This window comes from Salvia splendens, chromosome 16 (genome assembly GCF_004379255.2).
Source record: "Salvia splendens isolate huo1 chromosome 16, SspV2, whole genome shotgun sequence".
In the NCBI taxonomy this organism is placed as follows: Eukaryota; Viridiplantae; Streptophyta; class Magnoliopsida; order Lamiales; family Lamiaceae; genus Salvia; species Salvia splendens.
In genome coordinates, this window is record NC_056047.1 from 25,950,195 (window position 1) to 25,971,602 (window position 21,408).

The 21,408-nt window shown below is 40.3% G+C and overlaps 1 protein-coding gene across 1 annotated transcript; it reads right to left on the reverse strand.

Annotated features, from left to right (window-relative positions):
* Window positions 1-18,098: 18,098 nt before the first annotated feature.
* LOC121771092 (LOB domain-containing protein 41-like) lies at window positions 18,099-19,222 on the reverse strand. The gene is made up of 2 exons (XM_042167882.1): window positions 19,013-19,222; window positions 18,099-18,818 (listed from the first exon to the last, which is right to left on the reverse strand). Exons 1-2 carry the CDS (start codon window positions 19,200-19,202, stop codon window positions 18,355-18,357), a joined length of 654 nt encoding a protein of 217 aa, XP_042023816.1. The 5' UTR covers window positions 19,203-19,222; the 3' UTR covers window positions 18,099-18,354.
* Between the last annotated feature and the right edge of the window lie 2,186 nt (window positions 19,223-21,408).

Below are 21,408 nucleotides of genomic sequence, written 5' to 3' on the forward strand. Positions count from 1 at the left end.
TTTGGGAATTCTTTGGTCAAAGAAATTTTCAAGGCAAAACCCAGTTCCCGAGAATACTTAAACAGTTTTTGTACATAATGTGAATATTTTCTCTTTGTCTCTTAAGAAAACTCAAACAAAGTAGAAAAAATCTTTTAAACCAAAAAAATATTTTCGAACCATCGAATAACCCTTGGAAGGTCGGTTGAACTTTAAAATGTTTTTTTACTTGACCTGGGAAATTCGGTGTTTCATTCTTTTGTTTAATTGTTTTTGAGTTTTGTGTTGAAAGGGCAGCAGTTACACGGTTGTTAAACAGAAGGGGGAAATTTCAAATTTGAAATTCAAAATTTAAAAGGAAGGATACTGCAACACCACCCCCAAGAGGAGCACCTCAGAAATCTGGTCCCCGCAGGGGCCAGGGACAGAATTAGTCAAACACCCCCCAAAGTAACCAAGAAATTTTTAGTTTTGTTTTCAGTTCTTTTTTGTTTTTCAGCTTTAGTTTTTTTTAGTAAGCATGCTAGGTTGTTGTGCCTTCTCTTACTTAGGCCATGGCTTGGCCTAAGTGTGAGAAGTTTGTATGCCTAGTATGTTGTGTTTCTTGTGTTTTTCTTGCGTTTCTTCTTACACTTAGCCCATTGCTTGGCCTAAGTGTGAGAAGATTGCTTTGTTTATGTTCGGTGTGTTTTTGCCTTCTTACACTTAGCCCAATTCTTGGTCTAAGTGTGTGTCTTGTTGTTTTTCTGTTTTGTCGCCACTTACTGGCCTGCTTCCCACTTCATGAGGATTTCTTAGGGACAAGCATAAATGAAGTGGGAGGGGGGAAGCAGTTAGTGTAGTTAGTGTCTTGTACATATTCTATTAGGTCTAGGAGTTGTTAGTTTTTTTTAGGTTCTTTGTTTTACATAACTGGTATAATAGAGAGCAAAAGCCCCTTAGGAAAATTAATTGAAGAGGAAATACATGCTGATTTGTGAATCCTTCTTCCTTAATAAATCTAAGTCATTTGGATGAAGTAAGGACGATAGAAAATGCCTGAATTTAAACTTACTGTGAAGCCCTCTTAAAAGTGAGTTATAAGCCTAGAGTAGAATACTTTCTACTAAACACTTAAAAAAAAGTGGTTGCCATTGATGCTAGAGGAGAAATGACATAGATAGTATGGACTAAAGGCAATAGGGTAACCATGTTTAGTTTTATTCTTTCGAACCTTCTGAACCTGCCTCACTGGAAACGCACCCCTTAGTGAACTCTTTGGGCCTGTACAAACTGAATCCATTTGTTGGAACCTTTAGCCTTCAAGCCATGTGAACAAAGGGGTAGGGATGGAGTAGCTCGATGGTAGGAGTATAAGACAGATTGAGAAGCAAAGGAAAAATGAAAAAATATGTTAGAAATAATAAACGAGCAAGGAAAGTTTTACCTGACCCGAGAAAAATAAGTAAGAATATGGGCAAGAAAAAAAGAGATACATGTTACTAGGCCCAAGAAAAAAGAAAAAAAAAAGAAAAATGGGCAGGAGTAGTTTTACCTGACCCAAAGGAAAAATAGATACGGACAGGAAAAAATGTGGCCCAGTGAAAATAAAGTACGGAAAATAAGGCCAATTAGCCAAGGGAACATCTCTATAAGGAAGGAGTGATAAAATCATATACGGGAGTTGTTGCTAAGCTTTGTCCCTGAGTTCACGTGTTCGTATCATGTTTTACCTGTACTTTTTGAACTTAGCCCTCTAGGATTCTCACCGATATACACTGTGACCCCCTGGCCCCATTACAACCCAGTGAAAGACCTTAAGGAACTATTCTATGACATCAATCTTAAGGCATCAATGGTATGGCAGAATGAAGAGCGAATGATCATTACGTCCCTGGTGATGAATGAGTGATCGTGTGAACCTAACAGAGGTAAAAATTTTAGGCTATCTTGACGAACAGACAGCTTGATTAAGATAGAAAAAGGGAGGGGGAAGAATTTGAGGCTGTAAAAACTTGGATCAACCTTAATCTTGTGGGGATGGTTGCTAGAAAAAAATACAAGTTTATGTGCTTCTGTGTTTTCTTTTTTATGTCATGTGTTTTCTGTGTGTTTTCTTTTTCTGTGTCTAGGTCTAGGAGTTTTTTTAGGTTGGTTAACAGGGGAGGATGTATTGAAACTTGCCTTATTTCTTTTTCTTGTCTTTCATAATTGAGGACAAGTATGGTTTAAGTGTGAGCAGTTTGATAAGGCTCGTTTCATGCATCTATTTTACGTATGAATTCTGTGATTTCTAAGGTGCTAACATGCATTTATAAGTCCAGGTGCGTGAAAAATCTGCCAAACCCAGGAAAGACGATTACCAGGGCAGAGAGAATAGAGAAGAAAAGTGAAGAAAAGGAGCGAATTCCACGAGGGTACAACGTCAAATCAAGATGACCGTTGCCCTAGGGATTTCAGCCACGCCTATAAATACCAGGAAGCTTACAAAGAAAGAGGAGGACACGAGGTGGAGAGAATTTTCCTTAGTATTTTTGGGCTCACTCTTCACACATTCACTCGCGCACTTGGTTCCATGGAGTTTTTGGGGTAGTTAGTGGTGGTTTGTTTTTGTTCAGCTGAAGGTGTAACACCACTCCGAGAAGGAGTGAAGAAACAATTTACTTTCTGCACGTGTTCTTTTCTCACCGATTTCCTTGCCGGAAATTCGGCGATTGCTTTGTGACTCATTTCGGTCTATGTTTAATCTAGTTTAAATTTCTGTTTTCGGTTGATCTTAATTTTTACTGCTCTGATTTCTGCTTTGGGTGCTTTTCGCAATTGTTTTGTTGATCGAAGCTGAGATTGGTGTTGATCAGAGTTGGATTCCGAATTGAGGTTGAATCGGAGTTGGGATGATGTTGAGAATGGTGGATCTAATTTGTTTGGTGTTGATTCTGGTAGATCTAGCTTAGATTTATGTTAATCGTTCGAATCTGGAATACATGTGTTCGGATCTGCAAGGAAAACCATGTTACTGTTTTTTTTTACTTAGTCCAGTAGTTTAGATCTGATAGCTTTCAGTTTAATTGAAGTGTTCGGCGTTTGATCTGAGGTATGCTCTGTTTTTTCATGTCTACTCTGTTCATTCAGTGCTCGTTTGTTGGAGAAGATGAAGTCGATCGGTAGTTGTAGTCGTACTGCTTTAGTTTGTTAATCGCAGCTTTCTGTCAGTAGCTAATTCGAGTAATCTGTTTTGTTGTTTAGTTTTGCTTGCCTTGTGTTTGGTTTATTTAGGAAACTCTTTTACTTGACCCAGTAATTTTGCGAATACTCTCAAATTACTGTTTAATACAAATCATGCATGCATTTACGTTTTACGTACTTTCAATTCTCCACATCTGGTAGTTAGCATAGACTAGAATTTATTTCCAAAGCCTAGTAGTTTAAAACTCGACCCTCATGTTGCGTGGCAGCAGCCAAACCCCTCCAAAAGTTCTCTCTATACATTCCAACCCTTCCGTCCTCGTGGATTCGATCCCGACTTCCCTATACTAACCAATAGTGTAGAGGGTTGAGGTTTTGAGGCAAGGTTGTTACAACAACGACTGTATTCTGAAGGTTCACGATCTCCTAGACCCTGTGCTCTAGTGAATCCTCTGGACCTAAGAATTAGGCACACACACTGCGTAACACAACAAACCACAAGTCGCTTCAGCGACGGTAGCGGCGCACACGAAGGAGGAAGACGGCGGCGGCCTCTGTGGCGGTGGCGGACAGCGAGAGAGAGAAGGGATATCGGTGGTGCATGGTGGCGATGTGCCGCCGCGTTCATCACAGCAGCGGCGGTGGAGTAGGGCCGAGAGAGAGAAAGAGAGAAAAGAAAGGAGAGAAAAAGGGAAAGAACGCCGCCGGAGAAGGCGGCAGAAGGCGGTGTTGGAGGGCGGCGGCGGCGGAAGTGAGGGGAGGGAGGAGTGGCTTGTCCCTTGTGGGTCTCTTTTAATTGGTATTGGGCTATTAATTTATTTTTCTTCTTGGGCTGAATTAAAAGAGGAATTAAGTAAGAGCCCAATCCTTGTTTTACCTAATGGCTGCTCTAAATTTAATTAGAGGCCCAACTCCGATTTTTTTAATAAATTAAGCAGAAATTTAAAAGGGATTTTCAATCCACTCTCGAAATTTATATGTTATGGAAGAAATTTTAAGCATTTATATTATTATAGTTTCATCTAATAGGGTAATTCAATTTGCAATAATTTAAACCTTGGATTAAATTGTAGGAATCTAACATGAATCGAATTTTGGAATCCAAAACCAATAAAAGAAAAATATGGTTTTATATGCATCATTAAATTACTATACCATTTGAAGCAAAGTATAGATCGACTTTTTTATTTCATTTCTCAAAAAGGGAGAACTTGCGAGGAGAATAACACCGTGAAGCAACGATTTAATATCTAAAAACCTTGGAAAGCGTACGAGGTGAACTTTTCTATCCTACATACTAATGTGGATAAATATAAAATTATTTTCAAGTGATATTTGTGAAAACTAGAAATTATGTTCGTTGTTCATTTTCAAATGATGTTGTGTAGCCATAAATGTTTTGAGTATAATGTCTATCTGTTTTGGGCCGAGGCCAAGTGAGTTGTGAATCAAATTCGGGTCCAAGTGAGGGTGGTGTCCCTACTCGGACTAGTGTACACAAGAGACCTATGGCCAGAGGACAGGTCTGGTGACCAAGGAAGGTGGCCACCTTCTCGGCACATGAATGTTAAGGTGACCATGAGAGAACACCATCTCTACGGTACGAGATGATCAGATATGGAAAAATACAGAAAATAAAATGGACTGCAGTCAATCAAATGTTTTTAGTAAGCTCGGTCTTTTTAAATAAAACCCCAAGTGTTACTGTTATAATGGCTTGACAATATTTTTCAAATGTATATTTGTATTTTTCGGCAATGTGTTCACTGAGTACTTTTTGTACTCAACCCTGCTTGTATTTCTTAATGTGCAGGTTGAGACGCAGCGGGGTGAAGTGAGTGTTGTTAGTCCACCAAGAATAAACTCTATGAGGTTCATGTCTTCATACATGGAACCGAAATCTGTTGCTTCCGCTATGCCTTTAGAAAGGCAACGCTTATTTCATTTAAAACTCTAATAAATCTTATTCGGTTTAAAAACTTCAATAATTTGAATATGTACTAACAGTCACTCGGGCCCCCATGGTCGAGTGTACTTGTGTTAAGTATCGTCTCCTTTATCTATCGAGTATCCACTTGTTATTTGGCTTTTATCCTTCTATCTCTCCCCATTTCTTTTCCCCTCTTCTTACACCCCCCTAGTCACGGTATCCCACGGTTGGGTTATCCTTAATCAACCACGATTGTGACAGAAATAAAACTATGCAGTCAGCTCACACAAAACTCTTTTATAATAGAATATATAAATTTATAATTTTAATTAAAAATAATTTATTAGTATTTAAAAATCTATATTTTAAATTTATTTTATAAAAATTCAATCTAATATTGTAAGAAAGAAACAAAGTGAAGGATGACAAAGGGAAGAAAAAAATAAATTTTGAAATAATATTAGATTTAGTACATCTTTGAAATAATATCATATTAAAAAAGTTAAAATGTGAAAAGACCAAATTGCCCAGCCCCCAAAAAGGACATTTTCTGAATAAAACAGTGCAAAATGACCAATTTCGAAATAAACCCTTAGTCCAGGGACTACTGAAAATATTTTTAAAGTCAACGGACTATGGACGAGATAAACCAATAGTCCAGAGACCATTTTTGTAATTCACTCTTTTCTCTATGTGCAGGTTGAGTGGTGGTGGTTGCGGCGGATGTTGAGTAGAAGTTGTTGGAATCCGAACGCGTTGTGTCTTCATTCGTGGGCTGTACTCATGACTCTCTTTGAATATTGTTTCCGCTGCCACACCTTTTTCTCTTTTCCTAGACATTTATTACCTTAGTTGTATTGATGACATTAAATACACTTTCAGACTATTATTCCGTTGTTTTGATTATTATTATTATTATTATTATTATTATTATTATTATTATTATTATTATTAAGTACAGTTCCTTCATTTATTACTGAGTCAAGTCAAATGTTTTATTTATCGTATCTTAATTTCCCTCGCCTTCTTCCCGGCTTCATATCTCCCTCCCCTTAGTCGCAGACCCCGTGCACCTTCGACTATCCGTAGCTAGGGCGAGCCGTGACATAAGATTATGAACTTTTAGTTGGGTACAAATTTTAATACTCTCTCCGTCCCATAAAAATATGGGCAATGAATATGGCACGAGAATTAAGATAAAATTGGTAAAGTAAGAGAGACGAGGAGAATAGTATGGTGAAGTAAGAGAGAGGATGAGAATAGTAGTTAAAGTGGTGTTAGTGGATAGTGGGATTACATTTTTAAATTGATATAACTTTCCAAAAATCGAATGCATATATTTTTGTGGGACGAAAATGCACATATTTTTATAGGACAAAGGGAGTACATATTAATTGGTAAAGTAAGAGCTAGGCAGAAAGAACTATTAATTTAAAATGTTGTTAGTAGAGAATGAGTCTCACCTCATTGCAGAGAAAAAAGTTATCAAAATTTGAAAGTGTATACTTTTGTGGGACGAACTAAAAAAGGAAACAATGCATACTCTTGTGGGGCGGAGGAAGTATATAAAAGTGAGACTCACATTTCACTAACTTTTTCCAACCCTTTTTCTTTTCATTTCTTAAAATCCGCACTGAGTGAAATGTGTATAATATTTGGTGGACGAGGGAAGTATGAGATTTTTAAGAAACCCCAAGCTCTAGATCACATATTTCCTTTTTAAAAAAAAATTACCTCTCACATTAGTATACTTCCTCTGTTTACGAAAAACAGTCTTATATGTGGACGACACGAGTTTTAATGATAAATTAATAAAGTAAGAGTGATGAAGAAAATAGATAAAGTATGAGAAAGAAAGAGAAAAAAATGTGTACATTATGAAGAAAGAGAAAAGGTGGTAGGTTTAAGTAGCAAATTAGTTGAAATATAAAGGTAATGATTTGAGAGAAACATTTCATTTTTAAAATGAAATTATTTTTGGAAATTCTAAAATTGTCAAATGAGATTATTTTTCTTGAATGGATGGTGTATACGAATATATTTCTTCTCTCCACTTAATATATAAAACAAGGTTTTTGGTCTCAAAATCATAAACTTTTCCCAATTTTGGTATTTTCCATTAACTTCAAAATTGATTTTTAAAATCACAAACTTTTTATTCGTTTGGTATTTCCCTACCCGACCCGAATACAATTTTTTGGTGCAAAATTGTCCAACGTGGACAGCCGTAAATATGGCTTGGAAACCAATTTTACAACAGTGAAACAACACTACTTTTTTGGACTAAATAATTAAAGATCCCTCCGTCCCACAATAAGAGTCACACTTTGCCATTTTGGTCCGTCCCACAATAAGAGTCACACTTCATTTTTCATAAATGGTAAGTAGTTCTCACATTCAATTAACTCACTTCACTCACATTTTATTATAAAACCAATATAAAAAATTGGGTCTCATATTCCAATAACTTTTCCAACTCATTATTCTTTATATTTCTAAAAACTCGTGCCCACAATCAGAGTGACTCCTATTGTGGGACAGAGGGAGTAATATTTAAAGAATTTATGGAGATTCCTGCAATCCGCAATTCGCAATCTGTAATTCTCGAGGTCCTTCACCGGGAGCTCCTAGAGCAATCCAAAATTCTCGACCAAACGCATTCATCCCTTTCGCCACAAAGCTGGTAGAACTGCACGAGAATTTCTAAAGATTCCTGCAATTCGTGGCGAAAATCGACATCCACCTGTCGGCGAAGAGGTGGGGGACGTGGCAGCGAGCTCTGCTTCCGCCTTGAGGGAGAGGCAATTGCCGCTCTGCCCCTCCACAGCGAGCCAACAACGGCATACGGCCGACCCGCGCTTCCTTTCGACGGAGGAGAGGTAGTGAAAGATGCACGCTAGGCATTCGTCGGGGAGGCTGAGAGAATAATCCATTTTGGAGGAAGCGGCTAATTCAGCGTTGTTGGGGCTCTCGAGACCTAGCTTGGTAAGAATCGGTGAGATGGCGATGAGAATTTCGTGGAGCATCTGGTTGCTCGTTTCGTGAACAGGCCCACTGTCGGTGCGGATGAGTCGGTCGAGGTCGAAGTTGATACGACCCCATGTGGAGGTCCATGGCGAGGCGACTACGGGAGGGGCTCTTTACTTTTGTGAAAAAGGCCATGATGGAGGAGTCCGGGAAGAACGGGGAGCCCGCGATGAGGAACTTGTTGAAAAATAAAGGAAGAAGCAGGCTACCCGACCGGGTGGAATTTGTCGCACCAAGCCACCCGGCCGGGTACAACTCTCTGGAGGAGTCTAGTACAAGTTGTGTCGGGTGCCACCCGGCCAGGTACCCATGTTGCCACCCGACCGGGTGCGTTGTCGAAGGCATGAAGAGTCCAGAGGGTTTCACCCGACCGGGTGACTCACATAAGGGACGACGGGTCCAGAGACTTTCACCCGGCCTGGTGATTTAGCACCCTAAAATCCACCCGGCAGGGTAGAGTGACGCATGAAAGATTTTGTGGGCCTTTTTCTTGGGATTTGGGCCCAAACTATAAATATCCCATTTTCCCATTTTATTCCTTAGTTTTTGCTGAAATCATATACTTAAGAGATTTGTTCCTTTTGAAGAGGGTTTTCATCTAATTCCTAGATTTAGGTTGCTTGGTTCATCAATTCCTAGTGAAGTATGGATCAAGTAGAGGTATGCTTTGAGGATTGTGGTTGCCTTAAAGATCTAGCCATTAATGCATGTTAGTTATGTTGTAAGTGCCTTAGCTTACTTCATCAATGATCTACATGGATCCATATCATTTGGTATCTAGAGCCTAGTACCCACTAGGTGTTTGATCTGACTTGTTGGTTATTTTATCCTTGAAATACACTCAAAAGTGAAGCTATAAACAAATTTTCAGTCATTTTGAGGTTGGGGAACCATACAAAAAAATTCCTAAAGCTCAGTCCATGTTTACTACGTTTCCAGCTTTCATATATGACTTGTGTGTGTTTTGCTTAAGGCCTTGAACCTACTTGCAACTTACTAATATGTGTTTATGTGTTATGTCTTCTTGATTTTTGTTTTCCAAGAGGTATACCTTGATTGATCCACCTCAAGCACCTAAACCTCGAAATTGGAATTGCTAGTGTGAGTGAATCCACCTATTACTATACTCTAAACCTTCTTCCGAGTGATATTGGGGAGTGATATTAGGGAATGAATTTTGGGGGGTCGGGACATCTTGGTTAAGACCACCTTCTTAAATCTTATTTTCTTTATTTTTCACTAACCACACTTGGGCTAGTCCTTAGTGTTTGTCTTATTGCAGGAATTTAATCTATGTCTCCTCGTACCCGGTCCAACAAAATGGCGGGGACATGTGCGGAAGGTGAGGAAGCCAACTTGAACCATCCTATACCCTAGGGGGACTTAGTGAGCTTAATGACTCAAATGATGTCGGATCTCAAGCATAATCTCAAGCAAGATTTCCAAGAAGAAGTTAAAGGGTCCGAAGGTCGCATAAGAGCCATCCAAAACACCTTATTCGAGGAGATCAATGCCTTGGAGGAAGAACGAAGGACGAGACCTCACACTCATATGGGTAATGCTATGCCTAATGCGGTCCCGGAGGAGATGGTGGAAGAGGAGATGTATAAGGGATGGCAAGCGATAAAGTTAACCACATGGAGAATGGACGGTTTGGGGGGTAATGGAGCCAATAGGCGGTTTGAAGGAGGAAACGGGAGGTATGGACATTTTGGGGGAGGAAAACAATATGGGGGGATGGAACCTTATGGAGATAGGTTTAGAAGATATAGGTACCATGGTGAGGAGATCCGGCCTCGATTTGATGACCCTTCCAAGACTGTGAAGCACAACCTACCCGAATTCCATGGCGAGTTTGACCCTGAAGCCTACTTGGAGTGGGAATCTCAAGTGGATAAAGTCTTCTCCCTCCACAATTATTCCGAGGGGGATAAGGTGAAGATTGCATTGGCGGAGTTTAGGGGCCTTGGTAACACTTGGTGGAATGATGTGATGAGAAAGACGAGACTAGCTAGGTTGGGAGAAGTCCTTTCTTGGGAGCTTCAAGACCTACGGCAAAGATCGATGAGTGTGATGGACTACTATTATGAGCCTATCTCCTTGATGAACAAGATAGGGGTGGATGAGTCGGAGGAGGCTACCCAAGACCGTTTCATCCATGGTCTCAACACTACTTTGAAGCATAAAGTGCAAATTGAGGCATTAAGGGGCATTTCTTTGGGGGATGTGCTTAGTTTTGCCGAGACCTTCGAGAGGCAAGGCAAGGAGTTGGCCCTTAGCAAGGCAAAGATGGCGTCTAGCCAATCCGAAGGGGGAATGGGGGCAAGCAAGTGGAGCACCCCTACTAAGAAGATGGAGAGATTCCCTAACTCTCAAGGAAAGTCATCAAGCAAGCCTACTCCTAGCCCTCATGTCCCCAAAGCTCCCGCTCCCACGAGCGATAGAAAGGTACAATGTTTTAAATTTAAGGATTATGGTTATTATGCGCGTGAGTACCCAAACCAACGTGTGATTGTTATTGGGCAAGATGGTAGCGTGTATAGTGAAGATGAGGAGGAGTGTGTAGAGGGGGCTGCGGAGGCTAGTGTGGATCCCTTCATGGCTTATTCTAGTGGGGAGGAGGAGAATGATGAGGTGAAAACATTAGTGGTGCTTAGTATGCTCCATGTGCAACAAGAGCTTGAGGAGCATAAGGAGCAAAAGTGCAATATCTTCCACGTGAATTGCAAGGTGAAGGATAAAACTTGTTTGGTGATCATTGATGGGGGGGTTGTGTTAATGTTGTGAGTGAGCAATTGGTGGCTAAGTTGGGGTTGGCGGCCATCAAACATCCTAGGCCCTATAAGCTTCAATGGTTGGAGGAAACCGGGGAGTTGAAGGTGACTACTCAAAGTCTTGTGCCCTTGAAGAATGGAGTGTTTGAAGATGAGGTGTTGTGTGATGTGATACCCATGACGGCTTTCCATGTCTTATTGGGAAGGCCTACAAAATGGGTACACTAATGAGTATTTCTACATGCTAAATGGGTTGAAGGTTAGGTTGAAGCCTCTCTTGCCTAAGGATGTTTTTGAAGCACACCAACACTTACAAAGGGAAAGGGAAAGGGATAGAGAGAAAAGGCTAGTGAGTGTGGGTGAAATAAAAAAGCCAAGTGAGAGTAGGGGTGGTGAAAGCAAGTCAAAAACACCCAAAAGAGAAAAATCTCAAGCACGGGAGGGAAAAGATTGCTTGATAGCTAGGACTTCCGAACTTGGGTGGGCTCTAAAAAGACGTTCAACCATTCTTCACATGGTCTGAAATGATTTATTTTTAAATGCTAACACTAACCCTTGTCATTTGGTGATTGAAAGTGTTTTGCAAGGTTTTAAATATGTCTTCCCGGATGAGCTTCCCAACAAGCTCCCACCCGTGAGAGGGATTGATCATCAAATTGATTTTTCTCCCGGCTCCTCACTTCCCGACGTGGCGGCTTACAAGGCAAACCCGATGGAAACACAAGAACTTCAAAGGCAAGTCGAGGGACTCCTTGCCAAAGGTTTGATTTGGGAATCTCTTTCACCTTGTGTCGTTCCCGTGATTTTAGTCCCAAAGAAAGATGGTAGTTGGAGAATGTGTGTTGATTGTAGGGCCATAAACAAGATTACCATTAAGTATAGGCATCTCATATCTAGACTAGATGACATGCTTGAGGACTTATGTGGCTCTACTTACTTCTGTAAGATTGACTTGGCTAGTGGGTACCATCAAATCCGCATGAAAGAGGGAGATGAGTGGAAAATTGCTTTTAAAACCAAGTTTGGCTTGTATGAATGGCTTGTTATGCCTTTTGGGTTGACTAATGCCCCCTCTACTTTCATGCGTTTAATGAACCATGTGCTTCGGCCCTTTATTGGAAAATTTCTGGTTGTGTATTTTGATGACATATTGATTTATAGCAAAAGTGTTGAAGAGCATGCTAGTCATCTTAGGGATGTGCTTGAAGTGTTGAGAATGCATGCTTTATATGCTAAATTGTCTAAATGCACTTTTTGTGTTGATGAAGTGGTGTTTCTTGGTTTTGTGGTGGGGAGGGATGGAGTGAAGGTAGATGAGGAGAAAGTAAAGGCGATTAGGGAGTGGCCTACACCCAAGAATGTGAGTGAGATTCGATCTTTCCATGGCCTAGCAAGCTTCTATAAGAGGTTTGTGAGGGATTTTTCTACTAAGGCCTCCCCTTTAAATCACCTCGTGAAGAAGAATGTAGAGTTTAAGTGGGGAGAGGAGCAAGAGAAAGCCTTTAACACCTTGAAAAATGATCTTACCCATGCTCCTTTATTAGCCCTTCCAAACTTTGACAAAACCTTTGAGTTGGAGTGTGATGCTAGTGGGGTAGGAATTGGTGGTGTGCTCATGCAAGAAGGAAAACCCATAGCTTATTTTTCCGAGAAGCTTGGTTAAGCCCAATTGACTTATCCTACCTATGACAAAGTTGTATGCCATTGTGAGGTGTCTTGAGAATTGGCAACACTATCTCATGCATAGGGAGTTTGTGATTCACACCGACAATGAGTTCATCGAGTTCCAAGAGGGACAACATAAGCTTGATAAGAGGCATGCTAAGTGGAGTGCTTTTCTAGAAACTTTTCTTTATGTGATCAAGTATAAGAAGGGTAAGGAAAATGTGGTTGCCAATGCTCTTTCTAGGAAGCCTCATAATCTTTTGCTTGATAATGTTTTGAATGAGAACCATGCTATGTGTTTGAGGAAACAATTGCTTGCCTTGTGTGCTTCCAAGTATGTGGGCTTTGAATTTCTTAAAGATTCATGACTTTGTGGGCATGATCATGACTTTGCCACTATGTATGAAGCTTGTGAAAAAGGTGCCTTTGATAAGTTTGCATCCCTATTTGTTCTCTTCGTGACTCGTTGATTAAGGAATCTCATTTGGGTGGTTTGATGAGACATTTTGGAGTGTTGAAAACTTTTGATATTTTGAGTGAGCACTTCTTTTGGCCTTGCATGAAGAAACATGTTGAGAGATTTTGTGGGCAATGCATAGAGTGTAGGCAAGCTAAATCCAAGTCTAGTAATTTTGGGCTTTACACTCCTTTGCCTCTACCTACAAACCCTTAGGTAGATATCTCCATGGATTTTGTGCTTGGTCTACCCATGTTTTCTAGGAAGAATGATAGCATTTTTGTGGTGGTAGATAGGTTCTCCAAGATGGCTCATTTCATTCCATGTAGGAAGACAAATGATGCTAAGTTCATTGCCAATTTGTTCTTTAGGGAGGTAGTCAAGCTACATGGGATTCCAAAAACAATTGTGAGTGATCGGGATGTCAAGTTTTTGAGTTTCTTTTGGAATACTCTTTGGGGGATGTTGGGTACTAAGCTTCTCTTTTCTACTACCGCTCACTCCCAAATGGATGGTCAAACGGAAGTAGTTAATCGGTCATTAGGTGCTCTCCTTCGTGCCCTTGTTTTTTAGAATAGAACTTCTTGGGAGGAGTGGCTACCCATTGCCGAGTTTACCAATAATAGGACCATGCTTTCGACTACTTCTCTATCCCCTTTTGAAGTTGTATATGGTTTTAATCCTCTTACCCCGTTGAACTTGTCCACGGTAGACTTGCCTTTGCCATATTTGTTGGATGTAGGTGGTGCGGAGAAGGCCCAATTTGTGAAGGATTTGCACGTTCAAGTACAAGAGTGGATCCATCGGAAGGGTGATCAAGTAGCCCGGCAAGTGAATAAGGGGCGCAAGAAGGTTGTCTTCCAACCCGGGGATTGGGTGTGGGTGCACTTTAGAAAGATATGTTTTCCTGACAAGACCAAGGGAAAACTTGCGCCGAGAGGAGATGGTCCCTTTCTTGTGTTGGAGCGCGTCATTGATAATGCCTATGTGATCGACTTGCCCGGTGAGTACAACATGAGTTGCACTTTCAATGTGGCTGACTTGAGCCCGTTTGATTTTGTAGGGAGTCCGGAATTAAGGACAAATCCTTTCCAAGAAGGGGAGGATGATACGACCCCATGTGGAGGCCCAACGACGAGGTCCATGATGAGTCGCCTACGGGAGGGGCTCTCTACTTTTTTGCAAAAGGCCATGCTGGAGGAGTCCGGGAAGAACGGGGAGCCTGCGATGAGGAACTTGCTGAAAAATGAAGGAAGAAGCAGGCTACCCGACCGGGTTGAATTTGTCGCACCAAGCCACCCGACTGGGTACAACTCTCTGGAGGAGTCTAGTTCAAGTTGTGACACCCGGTCGGGTACCCATGTTGCCACCCGACAGGGTGCGTCGTCGAAGGCATGAAGAGTCCAGAGGGTTTCACCCGACCGGGTGACTTTCGGGTCACTTCGCCCACCTGGCCGGGTGACTCACAGAAGGCACGACGGGTCCAGTGACTTTCACCCGGCCGGGTGATTTAGTACTCTAAAATGCACCAGGCCGGGCAGAGTGACGCAGGATAGATTTTGTGGGCCTTTTTCTTGGGATTTGGGCCTAAACTATCAATACCCCTTTTTCTCATTTTATTCCTTAGTTTTTGCTTAAATCATATACTTGAGAGATTTGTTCCTCTTGAAGAGGGTTTTCATCTAATTCCTATATTTAGGTTGCTTGGTTCATCAATTCCTAGTGAAGTATGGATCAAGTAGAGGTATGTTTTGAAGATTGTGGTTGCCTTGAAGATCTAGCCATGAATGCATGTTAGTTATGTTACAAGTGTCTTAGCTTACTTCATCAATGACTTTGTATTCCAATTTCCACATTATCCAAAGTTAATCCTTCTTGTTTCATCTTAGATTCATGAATTCTTGTTGGATCTATGATTTGCCTTTGTTTATTTTGATAAATTGAAAATCTATTTCACCAAAAATATTGATCAAGCATCTACGATTGAGTTTTCCTTGAGTTAATGGATCATGATCTACATGGATCCATATCAGAAGTAGTTGAGGGGAAGGAAGAAGGGGGAGCGGTGGTTGCGAGTGGATTTGGCGGCATCGGAGTTTGGAGGGGCCGCATGAATGGTGAGATATGGGAATAGTATAAGACATGTGTCCTTACCAAATAGGACCTCACTTATGATTTTAGTGTCAAATATGATAATAATGACACATAGACCCCTTCAGTTTCCCTTTGACTCGTTGTGGGAAGAAGCAATCGGATCAAAAGTTTGTGATTTTATAAACCTATTTCAACGTTCATGAAAAGTACCAAAATTTGGATAAAGTTTATAACTTTTTAGACCAAAATTCTTATAAAACAATATCTTCTAAAATCTTATGTCATCACAATCTTGTGATTGTGATATCTAACTCGTCACGAAAGGTTTACAAAGTAGTTGAGTTCATTCTAGTTTTAAATAGTAACCTTTAATAGCAATCTACTCTCTCTATCCCACGTCCTACCCTAAGTGACATATTTCATTCTTGGATGTCCTACACTAAATGATACTCCCTACGTCCCAGGTTACTTGAGGCGTTTCTTTTCGGCATGGGATTTAAGATAGTTTTGTTTAGTGAGTTAATAAAGTAGAGGAGAGAAATAAAGTGAGTGAAAGAAGAGAGAGTAAAGTAACGAAACAAAGTGCAGATTACCACAGTAGGTCGCACATGTCGAATTCAGGCACCTAAAGAAAGAAAATCCCAATGTCACCTAGCTACTGCCCAAATCGAATAACTTCACTAAGGAACGAATAAGAATGACTTAGCTTAATCACGAGACGGCGACGACAGAGCTGGAGCAGCAACGCCGAGAAGGGGGCGGCGCGGCGCGGCGCAGGGATGACCCCCGCTAGGCACCAGCGACGGCCTCGTCGAGACGACGATTCCGACGGAGGCCGATCGACGGCGATGGCGGGCTAGAGCGCTTGCTACCTTAACGCGGTGGAAAAAAGGGAGCAGGCAGCGGCGGCTGCTTGGCCGGAGCACAAGGCGGCGGCACATGCAGCGGCGCCGCTCGCCAGCGGCGGTTCCGTCGAGGCGGCGATTCCGACGGAGAGACCCCGAGGAAGGTGATTGAGGCGCTGCTGCTGTCCCTTCTAAATCGAGGAATTGACTGGAAATTTAGAGTTGTGAAAGGGAGGAAGAAGGAATGAGGAGATGGAGGGGAACGGAGCCGGTGAATCTCCGGCGAACCAAGTGGACGGCGACTGGCCGAGAGAGAGAAGAGAGAATAGGCGGAGAAGAAGAAGCGCCGCTGCTTCTCTGTTCTTGATTTGGGGATTTTCATGGATTTTGAAAAGAGAGGGGTTGACCGATGCATAAAAGGGAGTCCATAATTGGACCTTGATTTAATTTAGGCTTAATGGGCTGCTTGGTCATATAAATTGGATTGGGCCAATTTAATTAAATAAGAGGATTTGGGCCTAGATGTGAATTAAGGGAAATAAATGGGTAGCCTCATTTATTTATTAAGAAGGACCATGGGGTCATTAATTTACTTAAGGATGGGCCGATTTTAATTGCTGGACCAAGAGGTCAATTGTTTTGGGCCGAGATAAATTTTATTTTTTGAACTAGAATTAATTATGGAGGGGAGCTTGAAGCTCGAAAATTGATGAATTAAATTTCCGAATAATTTACAAAGTTTCCAAAGGTGGAAAATGATGAAGTTGGCGACGCGAAGGCCGACCGGCGTCGCCCCGCGACGCCATGAGCGGCCTTAAGAAAAATCCGAAGAAAATGATTTAAGAAAGGGATTTTTTTTAGAATCCATATATTATTAAATAAGTGCCCAAATATTTAATTTTGAGAAAATAGAAATTCTCCAAAATTAGTAAAGAGAATAGTTAAATTCTGTAGAGCAGTAAAGCTGAGATAGGATTAAGAAAAATCCTATAAGCCGAGACTAAGATATAGGTGCTATGCTTTAGGATTGCATACATTCTTTTCTGAAGGAAAATATAGTTCAAGTATTAATAAGCGTGCTACGCTATTTGTTTTCAAAGGATTATATATCCAAGGGCAAGTGAGGCCAGACGAGATAATTGGAGATAAGCGTATCAGGGGGGCTTTCTTTTAATATCCAGTACTATAGTGTGGATATAAAGCAAATACTTGTAAAATTATGAAATATCATCTTTTCTCAAAATGAAGTTGTGATTATTTTAAAGTTGTTGTCATGCCATAAAATGTTTGTTTTCGATGTCTGTCTGTTGGGACTATATGCCGAGGGTTTTGGCGATGCCAAAACTAAGTAACGAATTTGGTTCCTAATAGGACCGCAAATCCTGTTCGGAATAATGTGCACAAGAGCTGTCAGCCATCCTAGAGAGGTTGGCCGGCAAGAGTGTTCGTTGAGGGTGGCCACCTTCACGGTACACGATTCTCAGATATGGTAAGAGTTATGGAGAACTTAGGCTGATCAGTCGAACTTTTAAGGTCACAAAAGAATTTAGTATGCTCGGGCCTTTTAAGAAAAACCCAGTGTGATACTGTTGATGGATGGCAACTATATAATGTATGCTTTGTTTTCGGCACGTGCCCACTGAGTACTCATGTACTCAGCCCTGCATGTACTTATAAATGTGCAAGTTGGACGTCAAGAGGAAGGAGCGTTGATCGGAGTCGATGTTATTAAATAATCAAGTGGATTCTCGACGATTCGTGTCTTCATACACGAAATCGTTTAGTAAGGACCTATTCCGCTGTACTTTTGTTAAGTGAGAATCTCAAAGTCTCACCACCAAACTCTGATTCAGTTGATAAGATGAGTTGTTCTATTTTGAGACCTTGTAATTAAATACTTGGCTCCTATTTCATGGTATAAATCAATTGGCCTCTCGGAAAGTTCCTTGAATTCTACCCCTTTTCTTCCCCGCTTCTATAATCTCCCTATTAGTCGCGAATTACCCATTTTCGCTATCCTTAACAAAATAGGGTCGTGACATAAGGAGGGGCAATTGCCCCATCTAGACAAAGGCTAGCTCTGCCCCTAACTACATGAAATCTTGTAATGAAAAATAAAATGTTCCGCTTAGCGCTGGTAAATATTAACTTACAAATAATACTCGTAATAAAATGAATAATAGTATAAAGTTAGAAGACATGCTATATTGTTAAATGTGTATGAAAAGGTGGGCATGTTGTGCCAACCTATTTCATTTTATTCATTGATAGTAACACACCTTCTAGATTGACTATCTCCGCAAGGATATACCGCTCAAAAGAAATATTTTCTATATACAACACTTACCAAAACTTCATCTGGAAAACCAAAATTTAAAAAAAGAACAACTAAAAGAGTGATGAGTTTAGAGGCGTGGATCACGAGGGCAGACAATCCAGCCGCAACTCCATTTCGGAGAAGCCAGACCCGGCTCGTTTTGGCGTCGTAATCGGCTCAAACCCCAGCGTCAAGTCCAGCTCAATTTCCCCTTCCCCAGTCGAACTAGGCGGCTCAGACTGGTGGCTCAGCGACGACTCGTGGCTAATCGAGCCGTTAACTTCCTCAGACAGCCGCGCCCGTTTCCCCGATCGCTTGTTCGTAACGCGGCGCGGGTCGGTCTGTTTATCCTTGTTGACGTGTCGAATGTCGTAGACCTTCAAGGGCGGGCCGTTTTTAGCCTCGGCCGCGTCGGTGTCCATCCGGGTGACGGGAGCCCCTCTGAGCACCGCCTCGACCGCGCTGTGGCAGAGCTGCCAGCTACCCGACCACATCAGCCCCACCGACCCGTATATTGGGTTCAAGATCCGCCCGCACGCGTCGTATAGTAACGACCTGAATATACCTGCATCAACAAAACAAACTCCATTATATTTCTAAGCTTATACTAATAAGTACCACACTTTTTTTTTACTTCGTCCTAATTAAGATTGACTGATTATTAAAAATAAAACACTTTTATTCCTATTTATTCTCTTAATTTAACACACTAAATAAATTATATAAAATCTAGCATTGAATAATTGAAAATGAACGGACCAGGGCGGAGATGGGAGGGGCCGGCATTAATGAGGTTCATGAGGCCAGCGCGGCCGTAGAATTTGGCAAGGAAGACGGTTGCGTTGGCCTGTGACTCGGGGCTCTTGATCCATTCCAAACAGGGCCTAATGCTGCAATTGTCGCTGCATCCTTTCCTTAGAACTCGGCATCCATTACAGCTCATCCTCATTTTTACACTATAATATTTCTACTAAGTTTATCTGTCGTCGATTGTGTGTATATATATATATATATATATATGGTGATTAGTGTGCGTAATGGGGGGTGGGACGGTGGGGTGGGGGTTGCATAAACTAGGTTCGTTTAGTGGTATACTAAAAAGTGGGATTGTAGTTTGAAGGTTTCCACATTCATGGAATTGGAAAGGAACGGCGTCAAATGTCAAACACGTAAATCCCTATCTCAATGTCCGCGCGTGAGCTGCACTCCCCAAACGGATTTCTAATTAAAAATTACTTCTTCCATGCCCTTATAGTTGAGTTATTTTTCTAATTCGGAAAGTTCCTTCATATTTAAGTCATTTTTATATATAGTAATATTTTTTTCACTCTTATTTACTCTCTCTTACTTTATCATTTTTTACTTTTTTCCCCTCCTACTTTTTTCCCCTCCTACTTTTTCCTATTTATTTAGAGCATCCACAATAGGAAACGTCCGAGGGAAGGGAGTTCCGGACGTCCGCTATTGCGTTAGGCTCACGCAACGGACGTCCGGAAGACGGACGAGCTCTCATCCGCGGATAACATCTGTTAGCCGTTCGCTCGTCCACTATTGCGCGGACGAGCGATCGACTAGCCAATTTTTTTATTTTTTATTTGTAATACTTACAACTCATTTCACTTCATTTTTTAATATTTGATAAACACCAATAATTCAAATGAATTAATCGTATTTGTCAATAAATTTGCTTGGCTAGAGCGTTGGTTAACCTATTGCTAGGTTGTTAGGTTGTGGAAAGTCCTTGATGATGTAACAGGCTATGGGAAGCCCTTGATGATATATTATGAGGAGTTTTTGACTAGCTTATTGCTAATTTATGACTAGTCCGCATCCTACTGTGGATGCTCTTGTCACACTCAACATCCATTCATAAACTCAGTGTCAAAAAGTTTCGCGTGACCAGTAAAGAAACGGAGGGGAGGGAGTATGGACTATTTTTCTCAATCTTATCTTAATACCCTACATGATTAATATACAGTTGGCTATAGTAATAAAACCAAGTTCAATTTCTTTTTTGTCCTTTTCATGTCTCTTTTAGTGAGCATGCAGTACTTCCATGCAGGTAGATGAATACTGTTTTGTTTCTATTCAACTATTTTTAGAGTTTGCAATAATTACAGTGGACACACATAATTTTAAGTGTTTGATTTTTTTTAATGCTTTATTAAATAGAGTAGGATGAATCTAGTATATATAACAACAAAAATTTGTACTCTCCTATATAACATCTATTCATTAGACATTCACTCCTAGTAAATTGAAGTATTTAGACATTATATAAAAATTCAGTATTAAATAATGTAAACTGAATGTGGTAGAAAATTTGCATGAATAATTTATTTTAATTAATTGGATATCCCTATATAATAATTAAAATTACATAAATACTTGTATATTTTAAACTAGATCCAATTCCAACTCAAAACGGTAAGATTAAAATATTTAAACTTAGTAGGGAGGAGGGAGAATAATAAATGATAAATAATGGAGTAATATTTGTAAGACAAATAATAAATGATGGAGGAGGGAGAATTCTTTGTCATGAATGGTAAAAAAAATAGTACCAGTCCTACACTTTGATTGGAAAACTGTGATTAAAATTGAGATTAAATTTTAAATGTGCTAGTCATATGCAAATGATGGAGTAATAGAATGATGGAGTAATAGAATTTGCAATAATGTACTCCCTCTGTCCCACTGAAAATGATTCACTTTCCTTATACGTCCGTCCCAACAACCTTTTCTCTTTTTTTATTTTTTGCATCTCTCTTTCTTTTAAACATTAACAACTTTTTTTATCCCTCTTACTTTATTTACATCGCTTACTTTTAAACACCCAACAACTTTATCTCTTTTTAAAGCACTTTAAAATTCAATAAATCTATGTCACCAAATTATGTACAACCAAAAACTGATTTATTTGACAAAAAACTGGTTTATTTATGCATTTAATCAAAATACATGGACACATATATAGTATATGAAACATGCATAGTATTATGGTCATAAATTAATAATTTGTGTATAATTTTTTTTATTTTTTGCACCATAAAATGTAATTAAGGCATATTTTAATTCAAATTTTTAAAGCAATAAAGAGGTAATTCAAATATAAAATAAAAATTGAAAATGAGACCAAAGACTAATCAAGTCTT

Coding starts and splice junctions, on each gene's coding strand:
- LOC121771092 (XM_042167882.1), bottom strand. CDS start 19,202: ATGAGGATGAGCTGTAATGGATGCCGAGTTCTAAGGAAAGGATGCAGC. Junction 18,819..19,012: donor CCCCTCCCATCTCCGCCCTG/GTCCGTTCATTT, acceptor TTGTTGATGCAG/GTATATTCAGGTCGTTACTA.